Source organism: Castor canadensis, chromosome 8 (genome assembly GCF_047511655.1).
Source record: "Castor canadensis chromosome 8, mCasCan1.hap1v2, whole genome shotgun sequence".
NCBI classification, from domain to species: Eukaryota; Metazoa; Chordata; class Mammalia; order Rodentia; family Castoridae; genus Castor; species Castor canadensis.
Genome location: NC_133393.1, coordinates 138,775,187 through 138,799,185, shown reverse-complemented (window position 1 = coordinate 138,799,185; position 23,999 = coordinate 138,775,187). Strand labels below are relative to the sequence as shown.

General features: G+C 35.1%; 1 protein-coding gene across 1 annotated transcript in view; it reads left to right on the top strand.

Moving 5' to 3' along the window:
• The window catches only part of Nup37 (nucleoporin 37), a 42,692-nt gene extending 20,785 nt beyond the window's left edge, over nt 1–21,907 (top strand). The window contains exons 6-10 of the mRNA XM_020185939.2: nt 13,208–13,298; nt 18,841–19,022; nt 19,447–19,497; nt 20,906–20,999; nt 21,653–21,907. Of these exons, the coding sequence (XP_020041528.1) occupies nt 13,208–13,298; nt 18,841–19,022; nt 19,447–19,497; nt 20,906–20,999; nt 21,653–21,766 (532 nt within the window). The 3' untranslated portion in view covers nt 21,767–21,907. The remainder of the gene's footprint in view (nt 1–13,207; nt 13,299–18,840; nt 19,023–19,446; nt 19,498–20,905; nt 21,000–21,652) is intronic.
• Nucleotides 21,908–23,999: the final 2,092 nt, after the last annotated feature.

The window sequence follows — 23,999 nt, the reverse complement described above, 5'->3', positions numbered from 1 at the left end:
GATCAAAGAAAAAAATCACAAGAGAAATTAGAAAACATTTCATGACAAATAAGAACAAAATATGGCATGCAAAACTTATAAGATGCAACAAAAGCAGTACTGTGAAGGACATTAGTAAGCTGTGAATACCTACTTTAGAAAAGAAGAAACGTTTCAAATCAGTAACCTCATTTTATACCTAAGGTACTAAGAAAAGACAGCAAATTATACCCAAAGCTTGTAAAAGGAAGAAAATAAAGATTAGAGAATAGATAAAAAGATACAGAATAGTAAACAAAGGAGAAACTCAATAAAATCAAAACTTGATTCTTTGGAAAGGCCAACAAAATAACAAGCCTTTAGTTGAATATAAAAGAGAGCATACTCCAATTTGTAAAACCATAAGAAGTAGGGACATTACTACCAACCTTACAGAAATAAAAAAAAATTCTAAAATAATATTATGAACAATTATATGCCAACAAATTAGATAATCTAAATGAAACAGACAAATCTCCTAGAAACATTCAAGCTCCCAAAATTGATTCAAGAGGAAAGAAAATCCAGATAGACCTGTAACAAGTTAAGAGATTAAATCTATAATCAAAAACCTCTCAACAGCTGGAGTCATGGTAGAGCACCTGCCTAGCAAGTGTGAAGCCCTGAGTTCAAACCCCAGCACCTTCAAAAAAAATAAAACCAAACCAAAAACCTCTCAACAAAGAAAAACTTAGGACAAAATGTTTCACTGCTAAATTCCACCAAACATTTATAGAATTAATACCAGCCTTTTTCCAACACCTAAAAATTGAAAAGGAGAGAACATTTTCTAAGTCATAAGGCCATCATTACTCTGATACCAAACCCAGGCAAATACATCACAAGAAAAATATGAACCAATAATCTTTTACAGATATGGATGCAGCTGTCCTCAACATTGAGCTAAAACTAGAAAAGTGTTAGAAGAAAACATAAACACAAATCTTCATGACCTTGGATTTGACAATGGTTTCTTAAATAGAACACCAAAAGTACATATAACAAAAAATAGATTTAAAACTATTGGACTTCATCAAGATTAGAAACTTTGAGGCCTCAAATGATGCTGTCAAGAGAGTAAAAAGATAGTTCACTGAATGGGAGAAAATATTTTAAAACCAAACATCTAGTAAGAGTCTGGTAAAGTTTTATATTAAAAATATATGAAGAACTCTTAAAATTCAACAATGAAAAGACAAATAACCCAACTTAAAAGTGGGCAGATGACTTGAATAGACATTCTACAAAGAAAATATACAAATGACCTACAAGCACATGAAAAGATAATGCATGCCCTTGACCATTAGGGAAGGGCAAATCAAAACCACAAGGAGACACTATTTCAGACTAACTAAGGTAGCTACAATTTTAAAAATAGGAAATAACAAGTGTTTACAAGAATGTGAAGGAAGAAATAGAACCCTCATACTTTGCTGGTAGCAATGTAACCTGGTGTAGTCACTGTGGAGAACAGTTTAGCAGTTCCTCAATAAGTTAAGTACAAAGCTACCATGAGTCCCAGCAATTATACTTCTACATACCCAGAAGAAGCAGAAAAGAGTGTTCAAACAAAACCTCAAAAATTTGTATGAGCTGGGCATGAGGTGCATGCCTACAATCTCAGCTACTTGGGACAGAAGCAGGAGGATAAGGAGTTCAAACAAAGTGCTAGAAGCATAGCTCAAGGCCCTGGGTTCAATACCAGTACCAAGAAAGAGAGGGGGGAAAATGTGATTATTCCTGTCAGCACAGTTGCCAAGAGGTGGAAGCAGCACAAATACTTTATCAACAGATCAATGGTTAAGTAAAATGTTTATTCAGACATTTCCTTTTACTGGAATAAAAGGATGAAGTACTGATATGTACTATGACTTAGATAAACCTTAAAAACATTGTAAATTGAAATAAGCCAGACCAAAAAACCACATATTGTATGATCTGTTTATATAAAATCTCCAGAATAAGAAAATCCATGGAGACATAAAGCAGATTAGTGGTTGCCATGAGTTGAGGAAGGGAGAGAATAGTAGTAAAGACTTAGTGAATGTAGGGTTTCTTTTTGGAATGATGAAAACATTGTGGAAGTAGGTAGTGTTGATGATTGCACATTATGAATATACTAAGTGCCCCTGCATTGTGTACTTTAGAATTACTAAAACAGTGAATTTTGTGATATATCACAGTTTCTAAAATGCTAAACTTTAATATGTAATATTACTCCTCAAAAGAATATTGCAGGGCTGATGGAGTGGCTTAAGTGGGAGAGGCCTGCCTAGTAAGTATAAAGCCCTGAGTTCAAACCCCAGTACCATAAATAAATAAAAAAATTTATTTTTAAAAAAGAATATTACATTATCTCACATATATAGCAAAAGAGACTACAGGAGCAGTCCTATAATGTAGCTCCTTAACATTCTGCACTATAAAGTATAAAAGAAATACATCTCTGACACAGTGCTTTTCTTTTTTTAATTATTTCAGTGTTTTGATTTTGTGATTTCTTTTTTTTACTTTGACATTTCCAAGAGAGACACAATATTATAATCATCTAGCACATTTTTGCCCTAAGAATGCTATTTTAAAACAACCTATTCCATGAGTAATGAAATTTATGTGTTTTGGAGGAGGGGTGTTTTGTGTGTGTGTTTTATTTTTAATTGCCAAATTCTGAACCACATAGAATAAAGATTCACACTGTAAACTAAGGTGCTACTCATAATTTGGAATATTATAGATATTGGTAGGTTAAATGTTATCTAAGACCCCCATCTAGCCTTGTTGTAGATCTGAGAAAATTTATAAGAAAACTGAATTCTCATTTAGGTCACAGTTTTGTTGTTGTTGTTGTTGTTGTTGTTGTACTCAGTTTGAACTCAGAGCCCAGCACTTGCTTGACAGGTGTTCTACCAATTGAGCATGCCCTAGTCCCTTTTGCTTTAGAGGTAGGGTCTTGTGTTTTTTCCCTAGGCAGACTGGACCATGATCCCCCTGCTTATGCCTCCTGTAGTTTGGGTGACAAGCATGCACCACCATATCCAGTTTTTTTGGTTGAGATGTGGTCTTGCCTACTCTTTGCCCAGACTAGCCTTGAACCATGATGCTCTCCACTACCCAAATAGCTGGGATTACAGGTATGAATCACTACATCCAGCAATGTTGGCGTTCTTTGTAATTCCAATACCATCTTTCTTAATAAAGATTTTAATATGCCCACTAAATATTCTTTAATGAAACATCGATAATACAGACTATCAGAATACAGAATTACATAAAAATTACAGTACCTTTATTCCACATTTCTATAAAAAGAAAGCAATTTATTACAGAGCTGTAACAGTGTGATATGTATTTGGTCAGATACATAAAAAAACATAGCGAGATAGTCTTTGTTCCTCTTTAAAATGAGTAAGATCAGATATCAAAAAACAATGGGGGAGAGAGGGAGGGAGCAGGGTAGGGGGTAGAGATGGCCCAAACAATGTATGCACATATGAATAAATGAATAAATAAACCAAAAAAAAAATCAAATAACAAGAAAATGTAAGGCAGAGGTAAGACTAACAAACTGCATAGCTCTGGGGATATCGTTGACATAGAGTACAATGTAAATAGTGCCATCTGGAGTTCTACAGTGTCATAGCCCTGAGCACATCTATAGTGTTAGCACATCTCATGGTAGCAGTAAGAGAATTAAATAGAGAATATGAGAGACAGTGGGAAATAATCTTAATCAAAATAATAACATGGCAAGGTAAACTATAGTGTGTCAAGTTGAAAAAGAAAAGAAAAGGAAGTACAATATTGCAAATCAGCCAGTTTGTATAGTATTAAAATAATTCACTGTTGTGCCATGATCTCATGGCAAGCTGAACACAAATATATTTTCTCTCTTGAAATGTCCCCTTGTTTTGATGAGTTTTCAAAGTTTACCTTGTCATTCAGAAGTTGTGGCATATGACTTAACTTGCTAGCTCACATTCATGGAATGCCTGTGGCACCCCAACATTAGGACAACCAAATTACCAACTATTTTGGAGCCACTCCTAGTTCAGAATCAGTGACTTAGGGTTTGGGGCCATAGTAAGTGACCAAGTACTGTTCTGACCATTTTACAGAACTAACTTTATATACTTATACAATAATTCCTCTTCTTTATTCCCTTTTGGCAGGTGAAGAACCTGAGTAATCTATCTCTTAGGTATGAGAGTATACCACTGTTACTTTAATTATTTAAATTAGCTCAGTTTAATAAAATTGAAGAATGTGCTTAGCTTGTCCATAGAAATGCCATCTTCTGCTGGTGAAGAAGATAAATACCACACTGTTACAACTCTGTATTGAATTGCTTTCTTTTTATATAAATGTAGAATAAAGGTGCTGTAATTTTTTTATGATTCTGTATTCTAATAGGCTATATTATGGATAAGTTTCATTAAAGAATATTTAGTGGGCATAGTAAAATGTTTGTTAAGAAAGATAGTATTAGAACTGATAAAGAACGCAGACTTTGCTGGATGTAGTGATTCATGCCTGTAATCCCAGCTATTTGGCCAGTAGAGAGGATCATGGCTCAAGGATTGTCTGGGCAAAAAGATAACCTTTGCCAAAACACCCTAAGACTAATTCTTGAAATGAAGGTACCATATTCTTTCTTCATAACCCCCATTAACCCAGTTCTTCAAATGAAGAAGAGTAAATGCAAACTGCCAGAGAACTAACTCTGTGGTATTTATTAGTGATTCCTAAGTAACAATTTAAATGCTGCTAGCAGTGTATTTTAGAAGATGAGGAAAGTTTAACTAATAAGGTATTTTACAGAGGCAGCCAGGTTTTACTACCGTAGACCTTTGGTCATCATCACAGTATAGGCATACAGCCCTCACACATACATATACACAATCACAGTATGATGCAAGTACCAGTGCTCATCTCTGTGAGGTAACTATTTGTGTATGCACATGCACAAGAAAGTCTAAGTACCAGTGTTCATAGTTAGGACTCAGCATTATCAAAAGAAAGTTAAAATGATTTTAATATTCAAGAAGTGCATATTCATTTAGAGAGGTTTATCTCCTACTTCCTAAAAACAGTAAAAGTGGCGTTTAAGTATGTAATGAGTTAACCTTATTATTATAAAAACTCACTAATGTAGAACATCTCATTCCTAGCCAGTGCCAGATAGCAGATGTTCTTGTATATTAGAAACAGTACCATTCTGTAAGAACAAGTCAGATCAACAAGTATTTGTTAAACACATTTAGTATAGCCAACATTTAGTACTTTGGGGGATACAAAAGAAATAAAAGACCTAGTACTCACAGTAACTACAAAGTATGTTAGAAGTAAATCCTTTCCTCGTCCTTACCCCTCAATAATCTTTTAAAATATTAAATAAAAATTTACAACAAAGGAAAATTGACTTCTAGAAACTAGGGAATTGTTAGTTTAAAACTATTATACCAAAGGCATTTCTCTGTAAAACATGGAACATTTGTAGATGTCATGTTCTGTCTGGCAATGGGAGATGGAGGTAGGATATAAGACATAAAGAATAAAATTCTTTTAGGAATGTATCCAAATCATTGGATAAGGGAATACTAAATTACCTAAGATATTCACTATACCAGTAATACAGTATTTTTTTAAATGTTCAAGAGAAAAAAGAATGTTTGTCAGATGTCTTCTGTGTACTACATGCTAGCTAAGTTCTTGCTGTTTATGCACATTTGAGAGTCTTGAAGATCCATGAATAAAGTTCAGTGCTCCTCCCCTGTACTTCAGTTGGAATCACAAAAGAATGTGATATATTTTATAACAGTTCTGTGGGAAGCAGAAAAAAGTGGCCTGAGAGCCTTCTGAAGGTAGACCAATGAAGCCTTCCTTGGGAGCAACTTACATGTTGGAGCACAGAAACCACACCTAAGCAATTCCAGGCACAAAGTGAAATCTGGGTGATTTATATTAGCCCATATTAAGTTATGGTTAAATAATTCAAGAATTAAAGTTCTCTGATTGTTTTCTAAAATTCCCTCTGATTTTTGTAACATTTTGAACCAAGATCAATTGTTGGATAGTTCTGGAAGAGCTTTAAGAATGGATAAAAGTAACAGTTTGTGCTGAATTTGATAATACTTTATCTCCAGTGAATGGAACTTAAGGATTCAGTATATTTAAAAGAACTCTCCAAAAATTGTACCAAAACCTATTGATCACATTTGCAGACCTTTTTTAATTCAATGAATAAGTTGTATGTTAATGAAATATTGTTAGATTATTATAGTGTAAAAATCAGTAACACGATGAAGGAATGTTCTAAAATTTTTACCTGATCATGTACTGCTAAACCCTCTCTGTATTCAACATGTCATTCATTCTCATATACTCTTGTAAATGAAATACACAACCAGTTCTTAGTAAAGTACATTATCAAATCAGTGATTTCAGTGACTGAAGCTTGCTTTCTGTGGCCTTTATGTGGTTACAGTAAGTGAACAATGTAAATAGGAATCATGATTAAACACTTTTCCAGGTTTATTTTGAAAGTCCATTGGTATGCATAATAAGGACTACTTTCCCTCTCAGTAGCTTCACTGTTTGTCATATAATAAAATTTTAAGTTCATCTAAATTTTTCTTAGAAATAATGAAATGCTAATATTTCCTAGTTAGTAATAAAAGTATTTGTGATAAGGCTTATGCTAGTTAAAGGAAAAGTCCTCTACTCTGAATTTCTTAAAGATGAAGTCATTACATATGATCTGTTTGAAAACTACCATATGGTATTTCTTGCAGTTGAGAGTTTAATTTTGAGGTTTATTTTTAAATGTGAGAAAATTTCTCACAATTCCCATCCTTCAAACATCAGTTTGTTTACATAAGTTGGATGTGATATTAATAATGATTCCACCATGAGGTGGCCTCAGATAGTTTCCCACCTATATATTGATGAACTTGTTTCTGCTTCATTTCTTTATCGTTTCAAGAAGCCAAAATGAAACAACAACGCAACAACGTGTAAATTCATGAGATTTATTTTCATCCATCTAAGGCTTCATGAAGATATACAGCCGTAGGTTTGGGTTTTTTTTGGGTTTTTTTTTTTTATGTATATAGTTCTGTTGTTAGTGTTCTATTTGAAACAGGACACTTCCCCTTACCATCAGAAATATATAAATGTGTGTGTGTACACATATATGTGATTGATTATCATTTCTGTTTTTGACTCATTCTTAGTAACTGAAGGATAAAATAAGAGGCATATGCAATCAGTTCTCATTTTCACCCTTTTTAATTCTTACTCTGAAGTCAGTAGAATAATCTGTTTGTTTTTTTATTACCACTGCTAGTACATTAAAACTGTTACTACTACCTGCTCATTAATCTTCAGTGTCTAAAAAATTAGAACTAATCCAGGCTTATCCCAAATGTATTTGAAACACTGACACACCATTTTCAAAATTCCTGCTTCAAACTGTCATGGCATTTTGTTGTCTCACTTCTAAGACTTTTGCATAGGTGTCAAAGTTTTCCATAATCCGAGGCACAAACTGACAAAGAACATTCATCACTCTAACCTACCAAAACCCACTGTAAAGATCTCTCCTAAGGACAGGCTTGCTGGTTCATGCCTGTAATCTCAGCTACTTGGGAGGTGGAGATCAGAGTATCATGGTTCAAGGCCAACCTGGGCAAAAAGTTAAGGAGACCCCCCCCTGCATCTCAACAAACAAGCCAGATGTGGTACATGCCTGAAATCCCAGCTACAAGGGAGGCATTCATAGGAGGATTGCAGTCCAAGGCAGGTACAGGCAAAAAACATGAGAATGTCTGAAAAAATTACTAAAGCAAAAAGGGTTGAGGGCATGACTCAAGTGTGAGGCCCTGAATTCATACCCCAGTACTGCCAAAAAAAAAAAAAAAAAAAAAGTCTTGACATGGACTTTTAATTATAAGAGCCCCACTTATTTTGCACTTATAAGCACATATTTTAGGAATGAGTTCTTTTGTAACTTGTTTCACTTTCCTTTCTAATTGTGTACTTATTTACTAAAGAAACATACCATGATTTACCTTTTGTTGAATCTTGTTTAACATGATGAGTAATTTGGTGATTGGTAATTTGGAAGTGAGAAGGAAAATCCTTATTTTGCTATCACAAACTGAGTGAAAAATGTTTGAGAATGTTGGAGGTCCAATTCCTGCACCCAGGAACATTGTAAAGTATCTTCTCATCCTTATAACTCTATCTCTGTAGAATTACTTTTTTTCTTGCTTTCACATTTAATCAGTCAATACAATGACTCAGTGATTGAGTCATGTCTTTTAGAAAGATTGTGGTTTGTATTTTTTGCTTTACCCATTAGAGATGGCCAAATGGATACAGATGTGACATTTAATATTATCCATTCCTTCTTTTGTTTGTTGTCAAAAACATTTGGTAGCAGAAATTTCCTTGCACAGTGAACTTAGCAGACAATGAGCTACCAATTAAAATGGAGAATAAATAAATGAATAGAACAGTGTATTACCCGGGAAATTTCTTTTTGAATTCTCAAATGGAATATCTGCTGCTACTAATTGTAAAGTTAAAGCTACTTTAGAATATCTAGGATATCCCTCATATGCCAATACCCGATTTATGGGATCTTTTTATTAATTAAATGGGACAGTTACATTTAAATGCCGTATGTTAGGGAGACTTAATGTTCTGTTGAACAACCCTCAGCCTGAAGTAAGGCAATTTTAGCAATAAGCTACTAAAAGTAAAATGAATATAATTCATAATCTTAGATCCCATTAGTTCTTTATCCTGCCATTTTACAGCTAAAACTTAGGAGTTCTATTGGGGACCATAGTGTTGGGAGAAAGATGTTTGTTATAGTTCAGATAGGGTCAAAACTCGTTTTATTTCACTTGAAGAGTGATACCATCATCCAGTGCCCTCTGATTTATTCAGTATTGGCTTTTCAGATGAACCTCACATTAAAAGATTTATCATGAAATTTAAATGCAAACATTTTTAAATGTACACATGTTCATTTCATACAGCTCCTATTTTTTTTGCCAAGGTAATTTAATCTGATAACATTTATGCCATACTTTTATACTTTACACATGTTTTGTTTTCTTTTCACGTGTTTGATTATGTTTATTAAGAAGGCTCTAAAGCCAAACACCAGTGGCTCACACCTGTAATCCTAGCTACTGGGGAGGCTGGGATTAGGGGGATTCAAGTTCGAGGCCAGCCCAAGCAAATAGACTGGCCTCGAACTTAGCAACACCCCTTCTCCAAAATAACCAGACCAAAATGGACTGGAAGTGTGGCTCAAGTTGTAGAGCACCTGCTTTGCAAATACAAAGCCCTGAGTTCAAACCCCAATCCCACCAAAAAAAGAAATCTCTGAACTCTAAAGCTTTTTTGTGGTGTACCATTTTTTTGAAAAGTATATTTGTGTGGGAATAGTTGAGTTTTGGTTAATTTTATTATAAACAAGTTTATTGACAAATTTAGAAATATTAAAATCTGAATTTCTAAATTTAGTATTTCTTTTCGTATTACAGTAGACATGATCTAAGCCAGTAATTTCTTAGAAAAACAAAACATCAATAAACTCAGGAAACCATTTTAAAAGCATGCCTTACCTACCTTATTTTAATATACAACGTGTATGAAATAACATTTGCCAATCTTTTGATGTTGAGCCAAAAGTTTTTTCCCTTAGGTTTTGAATCTATTGATGGGCATCGGACTTTTTTTTTTTTTTTTTAGCATGAGCAACAACAATAATACGTCTGCAATGAAAACAGCACTTACATAAGCAGTCTTAATTCAGAATACAGCTAGGTTTTGATGATTTTTATAGCTATCTCATATACTTAATTTAAGAGGATTTTTTTCCTTTTAGAAACAACTTTAGTTAGTGGCTCTCCACTTAGTTTCATTGAAACAGCTCTTTCACATTTATATTTTGTCAGTTTGCATAATAATTACATCATTACACTAATATGCAGTGTTTTACTTCACATACAAACTGTGGTTTGCTAAGCAAAAAAAAAGTTCAAGCATACACACAATACACATAGGGACATAGCTCTTAACAATTCTACAGGGAAAAGAAACTTGTCACAGAAAGGTCAATTTAGAGAGCTACTTTATATTATGTTCACTACCATTAAAAATTTACATAAATATATCCAAATATAGATACTGAAAATACCAACATAAAATGCAAGAAAAAAGATGATTTCAGAAATCTATCTTACAAAATATAACCAACTGAAAAAGTTGTACCTTTTTCCATTCAGATAAGTGATTATATTTTAAGTTTGTTTTTGTCGTTAAGTAAAAAAAGGTTTTGACTTTTTCCATTGTCAATTTTAAAAAAGTGAAAAAGGAAATATGAGGTACAGCTAATTTGGAAAACTGCTTAACTACCTGCTACAGTTGAACATATTTGTAAATTGTAATCTAGCAATATCATATCATGGCCTGCATACCTACCTAGCAGGGGTGTGTGTGTGTGTGTGTGTGTGTGTGTGTGTGTGTGTGTGTGTGTGTGTGTGTGTGTGTTTAAGGCAGGAGAGAAGGGGTAGTAAATGGATATCTATATTCAGTAAAATTAGATGTAAAAGAGGATTTACAATGGTGTTATTGGTGCTGACCAAAATTGGAAACCAACTAAATGTCAGCAGTAGAATGGGATAAAAATGTTGTGGTGTTTTTCATTAATGGAATGTTGTGTACAGTAGTGAAAATAAAGAGATTCCAACAAGATGAAACAATGTTGGTTAATCTCACAAAACCTAATGATGAGTAAAAGAAGCGAGACCCTTACTCCTACTCTCCAAAAACAGGCAAAGCCAAGCATGGTAGTATACCCTGTAATCTCAGCACTTGGTAGGCTAGGCTGGAGGATCAAGAATTCAAGACCAGCCTGGGCTACATAGCAAGACTGTCTCAAAAAAAAAAAAAGTAAACTATGATGGGAGAAGTCAGAATCAGGACTTTTTTTTCTCCTTTTGTGAAAGAGCACAGAAACATGACTAGAAAAGAGCACAGGATGATTTCTGGAGCTCTGGAAATAATCTGGATTTAGGTGCTGTTCTGTGTCTCTGTCTCTCTGTCTCATTTGTAAATCCAGGGCCTTGCACAGAATAGGTATTCTTCCTTGTCCCTACTCCTTGGGTACTCTTCTCTTTGAGTAAGGTTTATACGAATTATGCAGTTAATATTTATGTGCTTTTATTATTCATGATATACTTCAAACAAAAGGAAAAGAAATGTGATTTCACCTGATGGGACTAATATAACCTAGATGAGCCATTTAGTAAAGTCAGAAAAATAAGCAGAGCTCCACAAAAAAATTTAAGAAGGGCTTAATTACGGGGGAATCTATCAAAAGGAAATAAGACTTCACAACTTCACTTGTACCAACTGTAGCTAATTTAGTTAGGATAACTTATTTTAGTGCAATTTGTTGTATTTTACATACTTAGTATTTAGATTATGCAACCATTGAGAATTATTGAATAAGTATATAATTATAAACCATAAATCATTTTATCCTAGTTCCCTGAAACATAATCCAGATCACCCTTATGTTTAAGTCAAATCTTTTTTAAAATTCAGGTTCTGTTCAGGATAAACTACTGTTTAAAATTTAGACTAAAATTTGGTTCATTGGACAGGAATATGCTTTTGTTAATTGACTTTATTTTATATAAATTATATTTTATATAATATCTCCACATCTTTTGTTTTCTTCATTGAAAGGAAAAGATCATAAAAATATTCAGATATGTATTGCTCAATTTATTTAACAGTCAACAAAAAATCAAATACATACCAAAGTATGATCAAAAGAATGACAATTTTAAACCATCCTCTCATGGGATTCACTGAATTTGGGAGACAGATTTCTGCCATTTTAATAGTGGCAAAATATATCCTAGCCCCACATTTTATTATGCAAATGACAAAGAGAACAAAGAAATATTCAATTGCCATAATTAATAATCTCAATCACTGTGGGAATTGAGACACAATTGCATAAGCCCTTAGTAAATGATTTGCCTCTTCAATTAATTTAGAAATGTCTCCCCTGTGTAGTAAATACAGATGAAAAGTGTTGATTTAACAAGAGTATGCTTCAAATATTTAGTCAAGTAGATAATCTTGAAAAATCTTTTGTGCTAGTTTACATGTAACTGATATTTCAAGTTTGAGACCCTATAAGTTTTACAAGGAAGAAAAATATTTGAATCAATGGGGTTTTACACAGAATAGCATTGTCCAATAAATGTATTCTTTCTTTGAAACAAATTTTTTTCTAAATGTATTAGATAGGTTCCTGAAGGGTTTTTTTGTTTTTCAGTCCTGAAGAAATAAGAACTATAAAACGTACAAGAAAAAGTCCACAACACTGTAATGAATACATTTAATTGTTTATTATTTTGGGATACTGAGGATTGGACCCAGGGCCTCACACATGCTAAGCACACGTTCCACTAAGCTATAGCCTCACCCTAAATTTGTTCAATTCTTAAGGACTAAAATTGTGTGGGTGCTTTGCCAACCACTGACCAGCTTCTGTCTCCTGCCATGCTCTTTGCCAGCATAATATAACAGTGGCGAGTGAGAAGAATGGGCAGACAGATGAGCAGTCTGGGTGAGGGGGTGGTAGTTTTCAAAACAAAGTACCTTACTGAGATATTTGAGTCTTGATCCCTCTCTGGGGATAGGAAAGCCATTGAGATGGGGAGCCTTGTCAGCAAGTAACCTGGTCCTTGTTACTACTACTGAGGAGAGAGTGAGTAGGAAGAACCAAATTCCCATTCAATGTACCTTAATCCAGTAGCTGTAAAGCATGGCCAGTTTAGGGGAGAGAAAACTGGAGAAGTAAATCAGATCAGAAATTGTATAAGATGGGAAGTAGTCACTGGAATGGAAACCCAAAGGAATTACAAAATATGTACAACTGTTTTTTCACGATTAAGTACATGAAACTTAAGTTCTTCATACTACCAGTTTTTCTAAGTTAGTGTTGTAACTTTCTTTGATAAGACATGCACCAAGTACAAATGTGTACCTTATAATCTGTAGTTAATAACTTTTAATAAATTGTGAAAATTTTATTTTTTAGTAGTGATTTGTCAAGAATATTTAACATTATACTCTGTTCTTTTATTAGGATTTGGAACTTGGAAGGAAGGCAGACAGCTCATTTTGTTCTTCATTCTCCTGGAATGAGTGTATGCTGGCATCCTGAGGAAACTTATAAGGTTATTATTTATAACTTAGCTTCCTTTTATCAAACTGAAAAGACATATACAGATACAGTACCTACACCTGTCTAGGAGAAAATCCCATTGACTTTTTCCACCTCAGACTCAAGGCACAAATGCATTTGGGTTAGTCTAGAAATCTGTACTTTAAGTAAAGGAAGGGTTTTGACTGATTAAAGTACACAGTATTTTCAGGTAAAATACCAAGACAAAACCCTACCGAACACTTAGCAAACACTAAAACAATGAAAGAAAGGAATGTAAGATCTTGTTAAGGAGAGAGTAATGGCTGGGGTGTGGGTGGAGTGGTAAAAGAAGAAAGTAAAAGAGGGTGAATATGGTTGAGGTACTTTCTATACATGTATGAATATGGAACATTGAAACCTGTAGAAATTATTTCAAGAAGGGGAGTGGAAAAAGAGATTAATGGAGAAAATGAGCCAAACCCAGGTACAAAATATGTATATGTGGAAATGTCACAATGAAACCACCTGCATAACTATCATATACTAATAAAAATGTTTTTGAAATAAAAAAAGTTTATCTAGAGCTAGGTGCCATGGTTCATGTCTATATCCCAACTACTCAGGAGACAGAGGTAGGAGGATCAAAGTGTGAGACCAACCCAAGAAAAGTTAGCACATGGCCCTCTATGAAAAACAAACTAAAACAAAAAGGACTGGAGATGTGGCTCAAATGGTAGAACGCTTACCTAAAAAAAAAAGTTTCTGTAAAATTGTTATAGTTTTACTTAACAGCCATCAACTATCTATAAATAGCATTTATTCAGAATACACATTTCCTGACCTTTTGCAAATCAGAGTCTAAAAGCTAGTGTTCAGATAATCAGATTAGCAATATACATTAAAAAAAAATACAGCCATACTTGTGAGCAAGTATATATAGACAAAAGGCATCAATGATAAAGGGCAAATTTGTCCTAAACTCAGTGGTATTCAGTTCCTATTCGGAGTAGAGCTTTCTAAAATATTAGAAGTCCATTATAAGTTATACCATCAATTGGCCTTAACTCTCATTTCGTTGGGAAAACAAGAACCATTCAACAATAATCCCCTCCTTTGTCAGTATCTTCTCTTAGACAATACTATATTTATTGTTTCTCTTTAGAAACTGAGACGTTATCACATTCATCTTTCTTAAAATTGATACTCAACTGTTGGTTATAGTTCATCTGGCATGAACTATACTTTCACACCCTTCTAACCTCTTCATACTTTTTCTCCATTAACTTTGTTCTGTGCTTAAGTTTGTACAAAAAGACAAATTTGAGGGGCTGGCAGAATGGCTCAAGTGGTAGAGCGCCTGTCTAACAAGTGTGAAGCCCGGAGTTCAAATCCCAGTACCACTGAAAAAAAAAAAGAAAAATTTGGTAATCATAGCAAACACACAGTGTTCAGGTGTGCCAAGCCCATAGTTGGCATTTCACTTAATCCTCATGGCACCTTTATTAGGTCTTTAAGATCCATTTCATAGATAAGGAAAACAAGATTCAGAGAAGTTAAATAACTCAACCAGGGTTACATTGCTACCAAGTGGAAGAATGTGAACCCAAGCAGCCCAGCTCTATAGATTTGCTCTTAACAGTTACATTCTTCCATCTTCCCATGAAGTATTAACCTGTTTTTACATCTTTTAGTTCCAAATGTTTGTATCCATCTTTATATATAACTCTTAGCTTTGATTGTACTTTCCTCATCCCTTGGTTTAACTCTAACACATTCATTTGCCCCTACCCTCAGAAATTGCTAGAGATTTTTTTTTCTTTTTTTATTAGCATATTATAGTTGTACAGGATGATACATTGTGACATTTATATATGTGCTTACAATATATCTTAGATTCACCTGCTGCATCTTTTTCCCTCATCCCTCCTCTCCTGTTCTTGGACCAATTTAAATGGATATCCATTATATTCACCTTCCTTCACCCTTTCCTTATGCTTTCCCCCTCCTCCAAGTGGACCCCCTCCCCAACAGGACCTGTTTTACCTTCCTGTCCTTAATTTCTTAAAAAAACATTTTTGTTAGTATATGATGGTTATACATAGGGTTTCATTGTGACATTTCCATATATACATATGTCATACCTCAAACTGGCTCATTCCCCTTCTTAAGGTGACTTCAGCAGGCTTCAGTGTTCCATAGTCACACTTGTATAGAAAGTACATCAACCATATTCATCATTCTTTACTGTCTTCATTTACCTCTCCTTCCCACTGTTGCCCTCCTCTTGATATGACCTGTTTTACATTCCTATCCTTCATTGTTTAGGTGCCTGTTGGTTTTTCAGTGGGTATTTTGCTTGGGGATTTACCTGTAATTAATTACATTGTGCTTAAATCAGTCTAATCCTCTCCACTACCCTTCCTCAAGCTGTATTGTTCAACAGTTGTCAATGTGTTTCATTGTGTCTTGTTCCTATACAGATGTGATGTATTTTCATTATTATTCACTATCATTCTTCTTTTCTTTGTCTCTTCTAACAGTCACACTTTTGGAAACATGTTCTGTGTGTGTGTGTGTGTGTGTGTGTGTGAGTGTATGTGTGTATGTGTGTGTGTGTGTGTGTGTATACTTGTGTTTGTTTTGGATCTGTCTTCCGTATATGAGAGAAAATCTCCCAATTTTTTTTAACTTTCTTGTATTATTATTATTATTGCTGTACTGGAGGTACATTGCTAAAGTGTTGTTGTATTTCTAAGATCAAGAATGTTGTGACATGCTTTACATGTGAATATAGTAGCTACTCAGTAAAGGACTATTACACAGATAATAGACTGACTGCCAAAATCCCTGAGCCAGGGACCTGTCTTAATAGAAACAATATTTTTATGCTACTTTGTAGTACAAAAGTACTTACTAAAGTACAATGACAATTCAGCTGTGCAGTAACTTTTTGAGTCTTATTTAATTATTCTTCATTTTACAAATAAGAAAAAAACAAACTCCAGGTCATGCAACAGATTAGGTGGTAGCACCCATGATTTTTTTTCTGTATTCATATGTGCATACATTGTGCCATTTCTCCCCTCTGTGCTCCCCACCCCTCACACCCATGATTTTTAATGTCAGTTCCCACATTCTTTCCAGTCTACCACTGCTACTTCACACCTTCAGGAAAGTTTTTATCTTAAAATAATTAAAATTAAAAGAACATTCTTAAAAAGAAAGAACTTCATAGAACACTTAGGAATTTTTCAAAGCATTTCTGTAGATATCAGCTATTCATGCACTTAAGATAATCGCAGGCTCTGTGTTATCTCTTACAAATGGGTTATCCTAATGTCATGTTTCCTTGCATCCTAGGAAACAAATTTTTCCATATGATAATATTTTATAAAATTGAGATTTCTTATTTTATATTTGATAAAGCACTTAAGAAGTAAAGATCTGTTGAGCATCTGAAATCAGTGGGACCTTAGACTAAATATTGAAATTATAATAATAGATACTGTTTACTAAGTAGAAGCTACTATAGGTCAAGCATTGACTGGGTGCTTTACATGCATTACTCACTGAGTCATCACAGCAACCCTGTAGCTGTTCTAATCCTCAAATCTCCATTCTAAAACTGAGGGAGCTGCCAATCACATGGCAGAAGCATTCAGTTTTTTTAAGTGGAGGAAGCAGCCTTTTCTATCCATACTGCCTGTGCTCCTCAACTATTCCATGCTTCATTCCATTGGAAGCAAACTTAGATTGAATAAGGATATAACATGTAAGTATATATAATATGTGTGTATGTACGTATATATATATATATATATGAGATTTCTTATTTTACATTTGCTAGAGCATTTCAGAAGTAAAGATGATCTGTTGAGCGTGTGTGTGTGTGTGTGTGTGTGTGTGTATGAGGGTGTGTGTGTGTGTGTGTATGAGGGTGTGTGTATGAGCGTGTGTGTGTGTGTGTATATGAGGGTGTGTATATGAGATGAGGGTGTGTGTATGAGGGTGTGTGTATGAGCGTGTGTGTGTGTGTGTATATGAGGGTGTGTATATGAGATGAGGGTGTGTGTATGAGGGTGTGTGTATGAGCGTGTGTGTGTGTATGAGGGTGTGTGTATGAGCGTGTGTGTGTGTATGAGGGGGTGTGTGTGTGTATGAGCGTGTGTGTGTGTATGAGGGTGTGTGTATGAGCGTGTGTGTGTGTGTGTGTATGAGGGTGTGTGTATGAGCGTGTGTGTGTGTGTGTGTATATGAGGGTGTGTATATGAGATGAGGGTGTGTGTATGAGGGTGTGTGTATGAGCGTGTGTGTGTGTATGAGGGTGTGTGTATGAGCGTGTGTGTGTGTATGAGCGTGTGTGTGTGTATGAGGGTGTGTGTATGAGCGTGTGTGTGTGTGTGTGTATGAGGGTGTGTGTGTGTGTGTGTGTGTGTGTGTATGAGGGGGTGTGTGTGTGTGTGTGTGTGTATGAGGGTGTGTGTATGAGCGTGTGTGTGTGTATGAGCGTGTGTGTGTGTATGAGCGTGTGTGTGTGTATGAGTGTGTGTGTGTGTATGAGGGTGTGTGTGTGTGTATGAGCGTGTGTGTGTGTGTGTGTATGAGGGTGTGTGTATGAGCGTGTGTGTGTGTATGAGGGTGTGTGTGTGTGTGTGTATGAGCGTGTGTGTGTGTATGAGGGTGTGTGTATGAGCGTGTGTGTGTGTGTGTATGAGCGTGTGTGTGTGTGTATGAGCGTGTGTGTGTGTATGAGCGTGTGTGTGTGTATGAGGGGGTGTGTGTGTGTATGAGCGTGTGTGTGTGTATGAGCGTGTGTGTGTGTATGAGCGTGTGTGTGTGTATGAGCGTGTGTGTGTGTGTGTGTATGAGGGTGTGTGTATGAGCGTGTGTGTGTGTATGAGGGTGTGTGTGTGTGTGTGTATGAGCGTGTGTGTGTGTATGAGGGTGTGTGTATGAGCGTGTGTGTGTGTGTGTATGAGCGTGTGTGTGTATGAGCGTGTGTGTGTGTATGAGCGTGTGTGTGTGTATGAGGGGGTGTGTGTGTGTATGAGCGTGTGTGTGTGTATGAGCGTGTGTGTGTGTATGAGCGTGTGTGTGTGTATGAGGGTGTGTGTATGAGCGTGTGTGTGTGTATGAGCGTGTGTGTGTGTGTATGAGCGTGTGTGTGTGTGTGTATGAGCGTGTGTGTGTGTATGAGCGTGTGTGTGTGTATGAGGGGGTGTGTGTGTGTATGAGCGTGTGTGTGTGTATGAGGGTGTGTGTATGAGAGACACATACTTGGCTGTCCTATCAAGATAAGTCCTGTGTAGATTAAAGGTAACTTTTCCCAGAATGAGTGTTCAGATTGATTTCTTCTTTATGACTATACATCATCACTTAAATTCCTGAATCTTTCTTTTTGACAGTTAAGTTTTTTTTTTAATATTTGATAGAAACTTTTACATCTGCATTTCAGTTTCCATTTCTAGTACATGTGTATGGTTACATTCTATTGTGTAACAGGAATTTCTGCCTGCTTCTCAAGTTTAACTTAGATAAGTGATTGAGTTCCCTTTTATTTTTCTATCTTACAGCTGATGGTTGCAGAGAAGAATGGAACAATCCGATTTTATGATCTTTTGGCCCAACAAGCTATTTTGTCTCTAGAATCAGAACAGACACCATTAATGTCAGCACACTGGTGCTTAAAAAACACCTTCAAAGTTGGTGCCGTTGCAGGAAATGATTGGTTAATTTGGGATATCACTCAATCCAGGTACTTGCTAAATATTTCTGTCACTTGATTATGAAAGAAATCAGTAATTATTAAATGATCCTTTAGGCCATCCTTGAATACCTCCATGTAGAGTGCTAACAATTCTTTCCTATAGAAGGATTGGAGCTATAGGGTTTTACATAACATAATCATGCTTTTTATATTTACTTTGAGAGGAAACCCAAAGAGAAGGGAATCTTTGATATGAATTATGTTTGCTTATGTTAGAAAAGAGGAAAAGCACCAACCCTGTTGAATTGTGGTGCCCTGTAATGGTTATAAGTCATGTCTTTATTGCATTTCATCTGTTTTAACTGAGTGCTTGCTTACTTGGAATTTTGTTACAGTTTAAGTGCATTGAGACTTTAAAAATAAAATACCTTTAAAACTTTAAGTTCACAAAATGCAAAATTCTGTTTTTTAGTTATCCTCGAGAGACGAGACCTGTTCACATGGATCGAGCCTACTTATTCAGGTAATGTACCATTTTTGTTGGAGTTGTAATTTGATTTTTTTTTTACTTTATGTTATGCCACCACTGGAATACTTTGCCAGTACTCCCTTTTGCACTGGAGTTTTGTTTTGTTGTGGTTGTTTCATAAGTGGTTGTTTTGCTTTCCCTATAAAGACTTGCCTTTTGTCTTTTGGTCTAGGCAAGGAGTAGGTTTGTTTTCCAAATATTTTCTTTGAAAAATTTTTAAAAATTTAAATTTCACAGAAAAACATGTTTCCACTCCACCAGTGTCACCTCAACTCTTCAGAGTATATTCTGCTTCTTCATTATTCTGTGCTGATAAAGATATAAATGTACATGGACCCATGTTTACATACAAACCTCGTTGTGTTTTAGATGAGGACGTGGCAGATGGCATATATCTTCAACACACTGGGTTGTTTGTTGTTTTTTTTTTTCACTTAAATCAACATATCTACCTTATGTTTTTCCATTCATCCTTCATAGTACTCCATTGTATAGTGTAACCATTAAGCTGCTTTTAGCTTTAAATCTATTAACAGGAAAAACAAATAGCAGATTAAAACCAGTAGAACGTTTATAATATACTAGTTTTCATCAAGTCTGAAGTATCCCCAGTAAAATTGTAGAACTTGGGCACATAATTATTAGGAATAAAATACATTCAGCCAAATTCAAGAGTGCCATCAATGTTAAGATGCACCCTGATTTCAGAGATGTGAGCAAATGTACATTTTTAAGTCAATGAAGTATGGTACATAAGTTTAGAGAAGGGAGTTAGGAGATTGGTTTAGCAGCTCTTCAGTGTCATCAAGACTTTAGACCTGATAATGTCTGAGATCAATTATTTTTTTGTCAAGGAGTTTTTTTTAATGTTTTCCTCACTGTACTCATATGCTAGTCATGTCAGAACTCCATGAAAGACTACTGATTTTGTGAACTGCAGTATCTAAGGATACCTTGAAGCTTAAGTATTCTAGGTGTTTATATCATCCCAAGTAATTTAAATACGAATGCATCACTAAGTTTAGAGAAATGTCAATAAGCATTAAATGTCTTTACTGAATGTACTGAACTGTGAAATACTTAATATCTGACTGATGCCTCATGTCTCCTATCACACTTTTTTATAACCCTTTGGTTATAAGAAAGGGACTGTGCTAACTTTGTGTAACTTCAGAACTTAAATTCAGTGACATACACTAAACAGTCAATAAATATTCATAGAATGAGAAAATACTCATGGCTAACTAACCTGGAGTTCCTGATCCAAATGTAAAGGCATATTAACATATTTAGGATTGTGAAATTTTTGCTGCTTTTGTGCAAAAAGAAATGGCCTATTGGAAAAAAGTTTGTAGCTGTCTGTGGAATACCATGCTTCTTTTTGCACTTTCTTATTTCCTAGGTGGTCTGCAATTAGTGAAGACTTGTTTGCAACCACAGGTTATCCTGGCAAAATGACAAGTCAGTTTCAAATTCATCATTTAGGACACCCTCAGGTAATATGAAAGTGTTTTCCGGCATATGTGTTTGGGTTTTTTAATTTATGTTTCTGCTGGGTATTGAGGGGGTGGAGGGGAGAGGGAGGGGGCAGAGTGGGTGGTAAGGGAGGGGGTGGGGGCAGGGGGGAGAAATGACCGAAGCCTTGTATGCGCATATGAATAATAAAATAATAATAAAAAAAATTTATGTTTTTGATTTTTCCACCCATAGCTCCCAAATTTGTAATTTGTAACTAAAGACATTTATGTCTGTTAACTGTTTAAATTGAAGGCTTTTTTTTAATGTTTAAATCATCACTGGCAACAGACTTTTTTTTTTTTTGCCAGAATTTGTATAAGAAGCATATTTCTTCTGTTGCTTCCGTATTTTCTCTTTCATTTAAGTATACTGTTTAATTTTGCTTGGTTGGTGTAGAATGCAAAAAGTATTTCTAGGCTGTACCAGGTACTCATAAATGGCTTCTATCCTTCATTCAAGTCAACTGCAAGTAAAAAAATGTGTGTTTCATCTCTGAGGGAGCATATTTTTAATTATGTTTCTGCTATAAACAAAGATAATCTATCAGTGCATTTCATATTTTTTTAAATGGTTTTTATTTATTAGCTTTAAAGATTTACTATGCTTCTTTAATTCTTCCCATATTTTACAGCCTATCCTCACTGGTTCTGTAACCGTTGGATCTGGCCTTTCCTGGCACCGAACTCTCCCACTGTGTGCAATAGGAGGAGACCACAAGCTATTGTTTTGGGTGACTGAAATGTAATATAAATTTTTTCTGTGCTTTTAAACTTTGTATTTTAATACATATTTTGTAGAATTCCTTATTTTTATATTTAATGTACTATGAACTCCAGAAATGTCTCACCTGTGTCTTTTGTTAAATAAAATGTTGATGATTTGAAAATCTGTTCTCCTATTCAGTTCTCACTCATGCTCCCCCACCCCTATTTATCCCTCTTTCTTTTTCCTTCTCTCCCTCTGTCTCTGTACCTGTGTATGTGTTTTTTTTAAATGATCTGATAAAACTGTATAGTTGACTTACCAGCTCAGCTCCAGAAATGACTAGGAAAAAAATATAACACCTGATCTTATCAAAAGATATTCAAACTATATTCTGTCTTGTATACTTTGAGTAGGCTCTTTTCCTAATTCTCAGAGACATAAACACTTAGTAAAGGATTATAAAGTCTCTTAGTATACTCTGAAAGTGGTTAAGTGTATGTGTGTGTATGTATACTTAGCAGTCTTTCTGTTGTAATTTTCTCAGTAATTATTAAGGATTATCATTCAAGTTAACATAAAAATGGTTGCAGTTCTTTAAAATGAGACTGAATGTGTTTCTCTACCCTGTTGACTCTATGCACATTCCTTTGCACTTATCATCTGACCATTGCCTGACTGTCTGGCACAGGAAGAAAGTTCACCTTAAAAAAATGACTTATGGTTAGATCAAAAAGAATTAACCTAGAAGGTAACACCCACGCACAGGAAATTAATGTGAGTCAATGCCCTGTATAGCTATCCTTATCTCAACCAGCAAAAACCCTTGTTCCTTCCTATTATTGCTTATATTCTCTCTTCAACAAAATTAGAAATAAGGGCAAAATAGTTTCTGCCGGGTATTGAGGGGGTGGGGGGGAGAGGGAGGGGGCGGAGTGGGTGGTAAGGGAGGGGGTGGGGGCAGGGGGGTGAAATGACCCAAGCTTTGTATGCACATATGATTAATAAAAGGAAAAAAAATGACTTATGGTTTATACCTTTAGCAGTCTCCCCCTTGTATAGATCTTCACCATTCTAACACGAAATGTTGGATGTTTGGGGAGGGCACCTAATGGCAATAGAACTGTGTTTACCCTCAAAGGTCATTAAAATCAGCATAATGTTTGTGTGGCACACTAAGATGTAGTCAGAAGAGTATAAGATTTTGGTTCTACTTGTCAATCAGGTAGAGAGTGAAATAAATTTCTACAAACTACATTCCAGCATGTTAATGCACAGTTCACTTCTTATTATAAAATGGAGAGTGAGATCACTGTCTCATTGAGATGCTGTGAGGATTAAATAAAGTGAATAAAAATACCTAGTATGTGTCATCACACAATTTATAGATTTCTAGATATTAATGATTTATTTTAAAGGTATATAGTTCCTATTCTGGAGGATTTGAAGATTTTAATTAATGCCCATAATGCACATTTTCTATTCATGCGGTGTCTTTTCTTTCTTGCATTGCTGGGGATTTAACGCATGACATTCGGCAATATAGGCAAGCACTCTACCACTGAGCTACACCCCCAGCCCTCATACGGTGTCTTATAAGTATCATACAGTCAAGAAAACTGTCTTTTAAGAGCTAGGAAAATGTTGCTGGTATAAAGAATTCAGTGAAAGGTTGTAATCATGTAGATGCATGGTGTAAACTACACACTTTGGAGTACAGACAAAAATTTGCTTAGCATTTTCCAAGTCAGTTATTTAATACAGAAAAATGTAATTACCAAATAAATAATTTTCTTTACACCATAGATTTTGGACTTCAAAGGAAAAAACAAAAGGTGGAGAATTTTGATGTCCCTCTGACAACCTCTGTGATGGGACAAAAATCTTTAAAAACATCAAGATAAGGGGATACAGTATCATTAGTGACTCTTGTAAGAATTTGTCATTTCAGAACATTTCCAAAAAATAAGCATCCCTTGGGCCAGTGTATTTGAAAATTATTGTCATAGTAAACGACGTAAGAATAGAGTGAGTTGTGTTCAGGCATAGAGTTGGGGATGTGACTTTGTTGGGTGTGACCATCTAAGAATAGATTCTATGGAGTGAGGACTTATACAGAAAATAAAAGTTTTCTGATAAAATGACCCAATATAACTGCCATCTGTGATTAGGAGAACCTGTCCTGTGGTGGTTGTGTTAATAGAGTTATGCCAAAAAGAGACAGGAAATGTTACCCTGGGAAGCCAATGGTGATTCTGTTTGAATTACATAGTGAC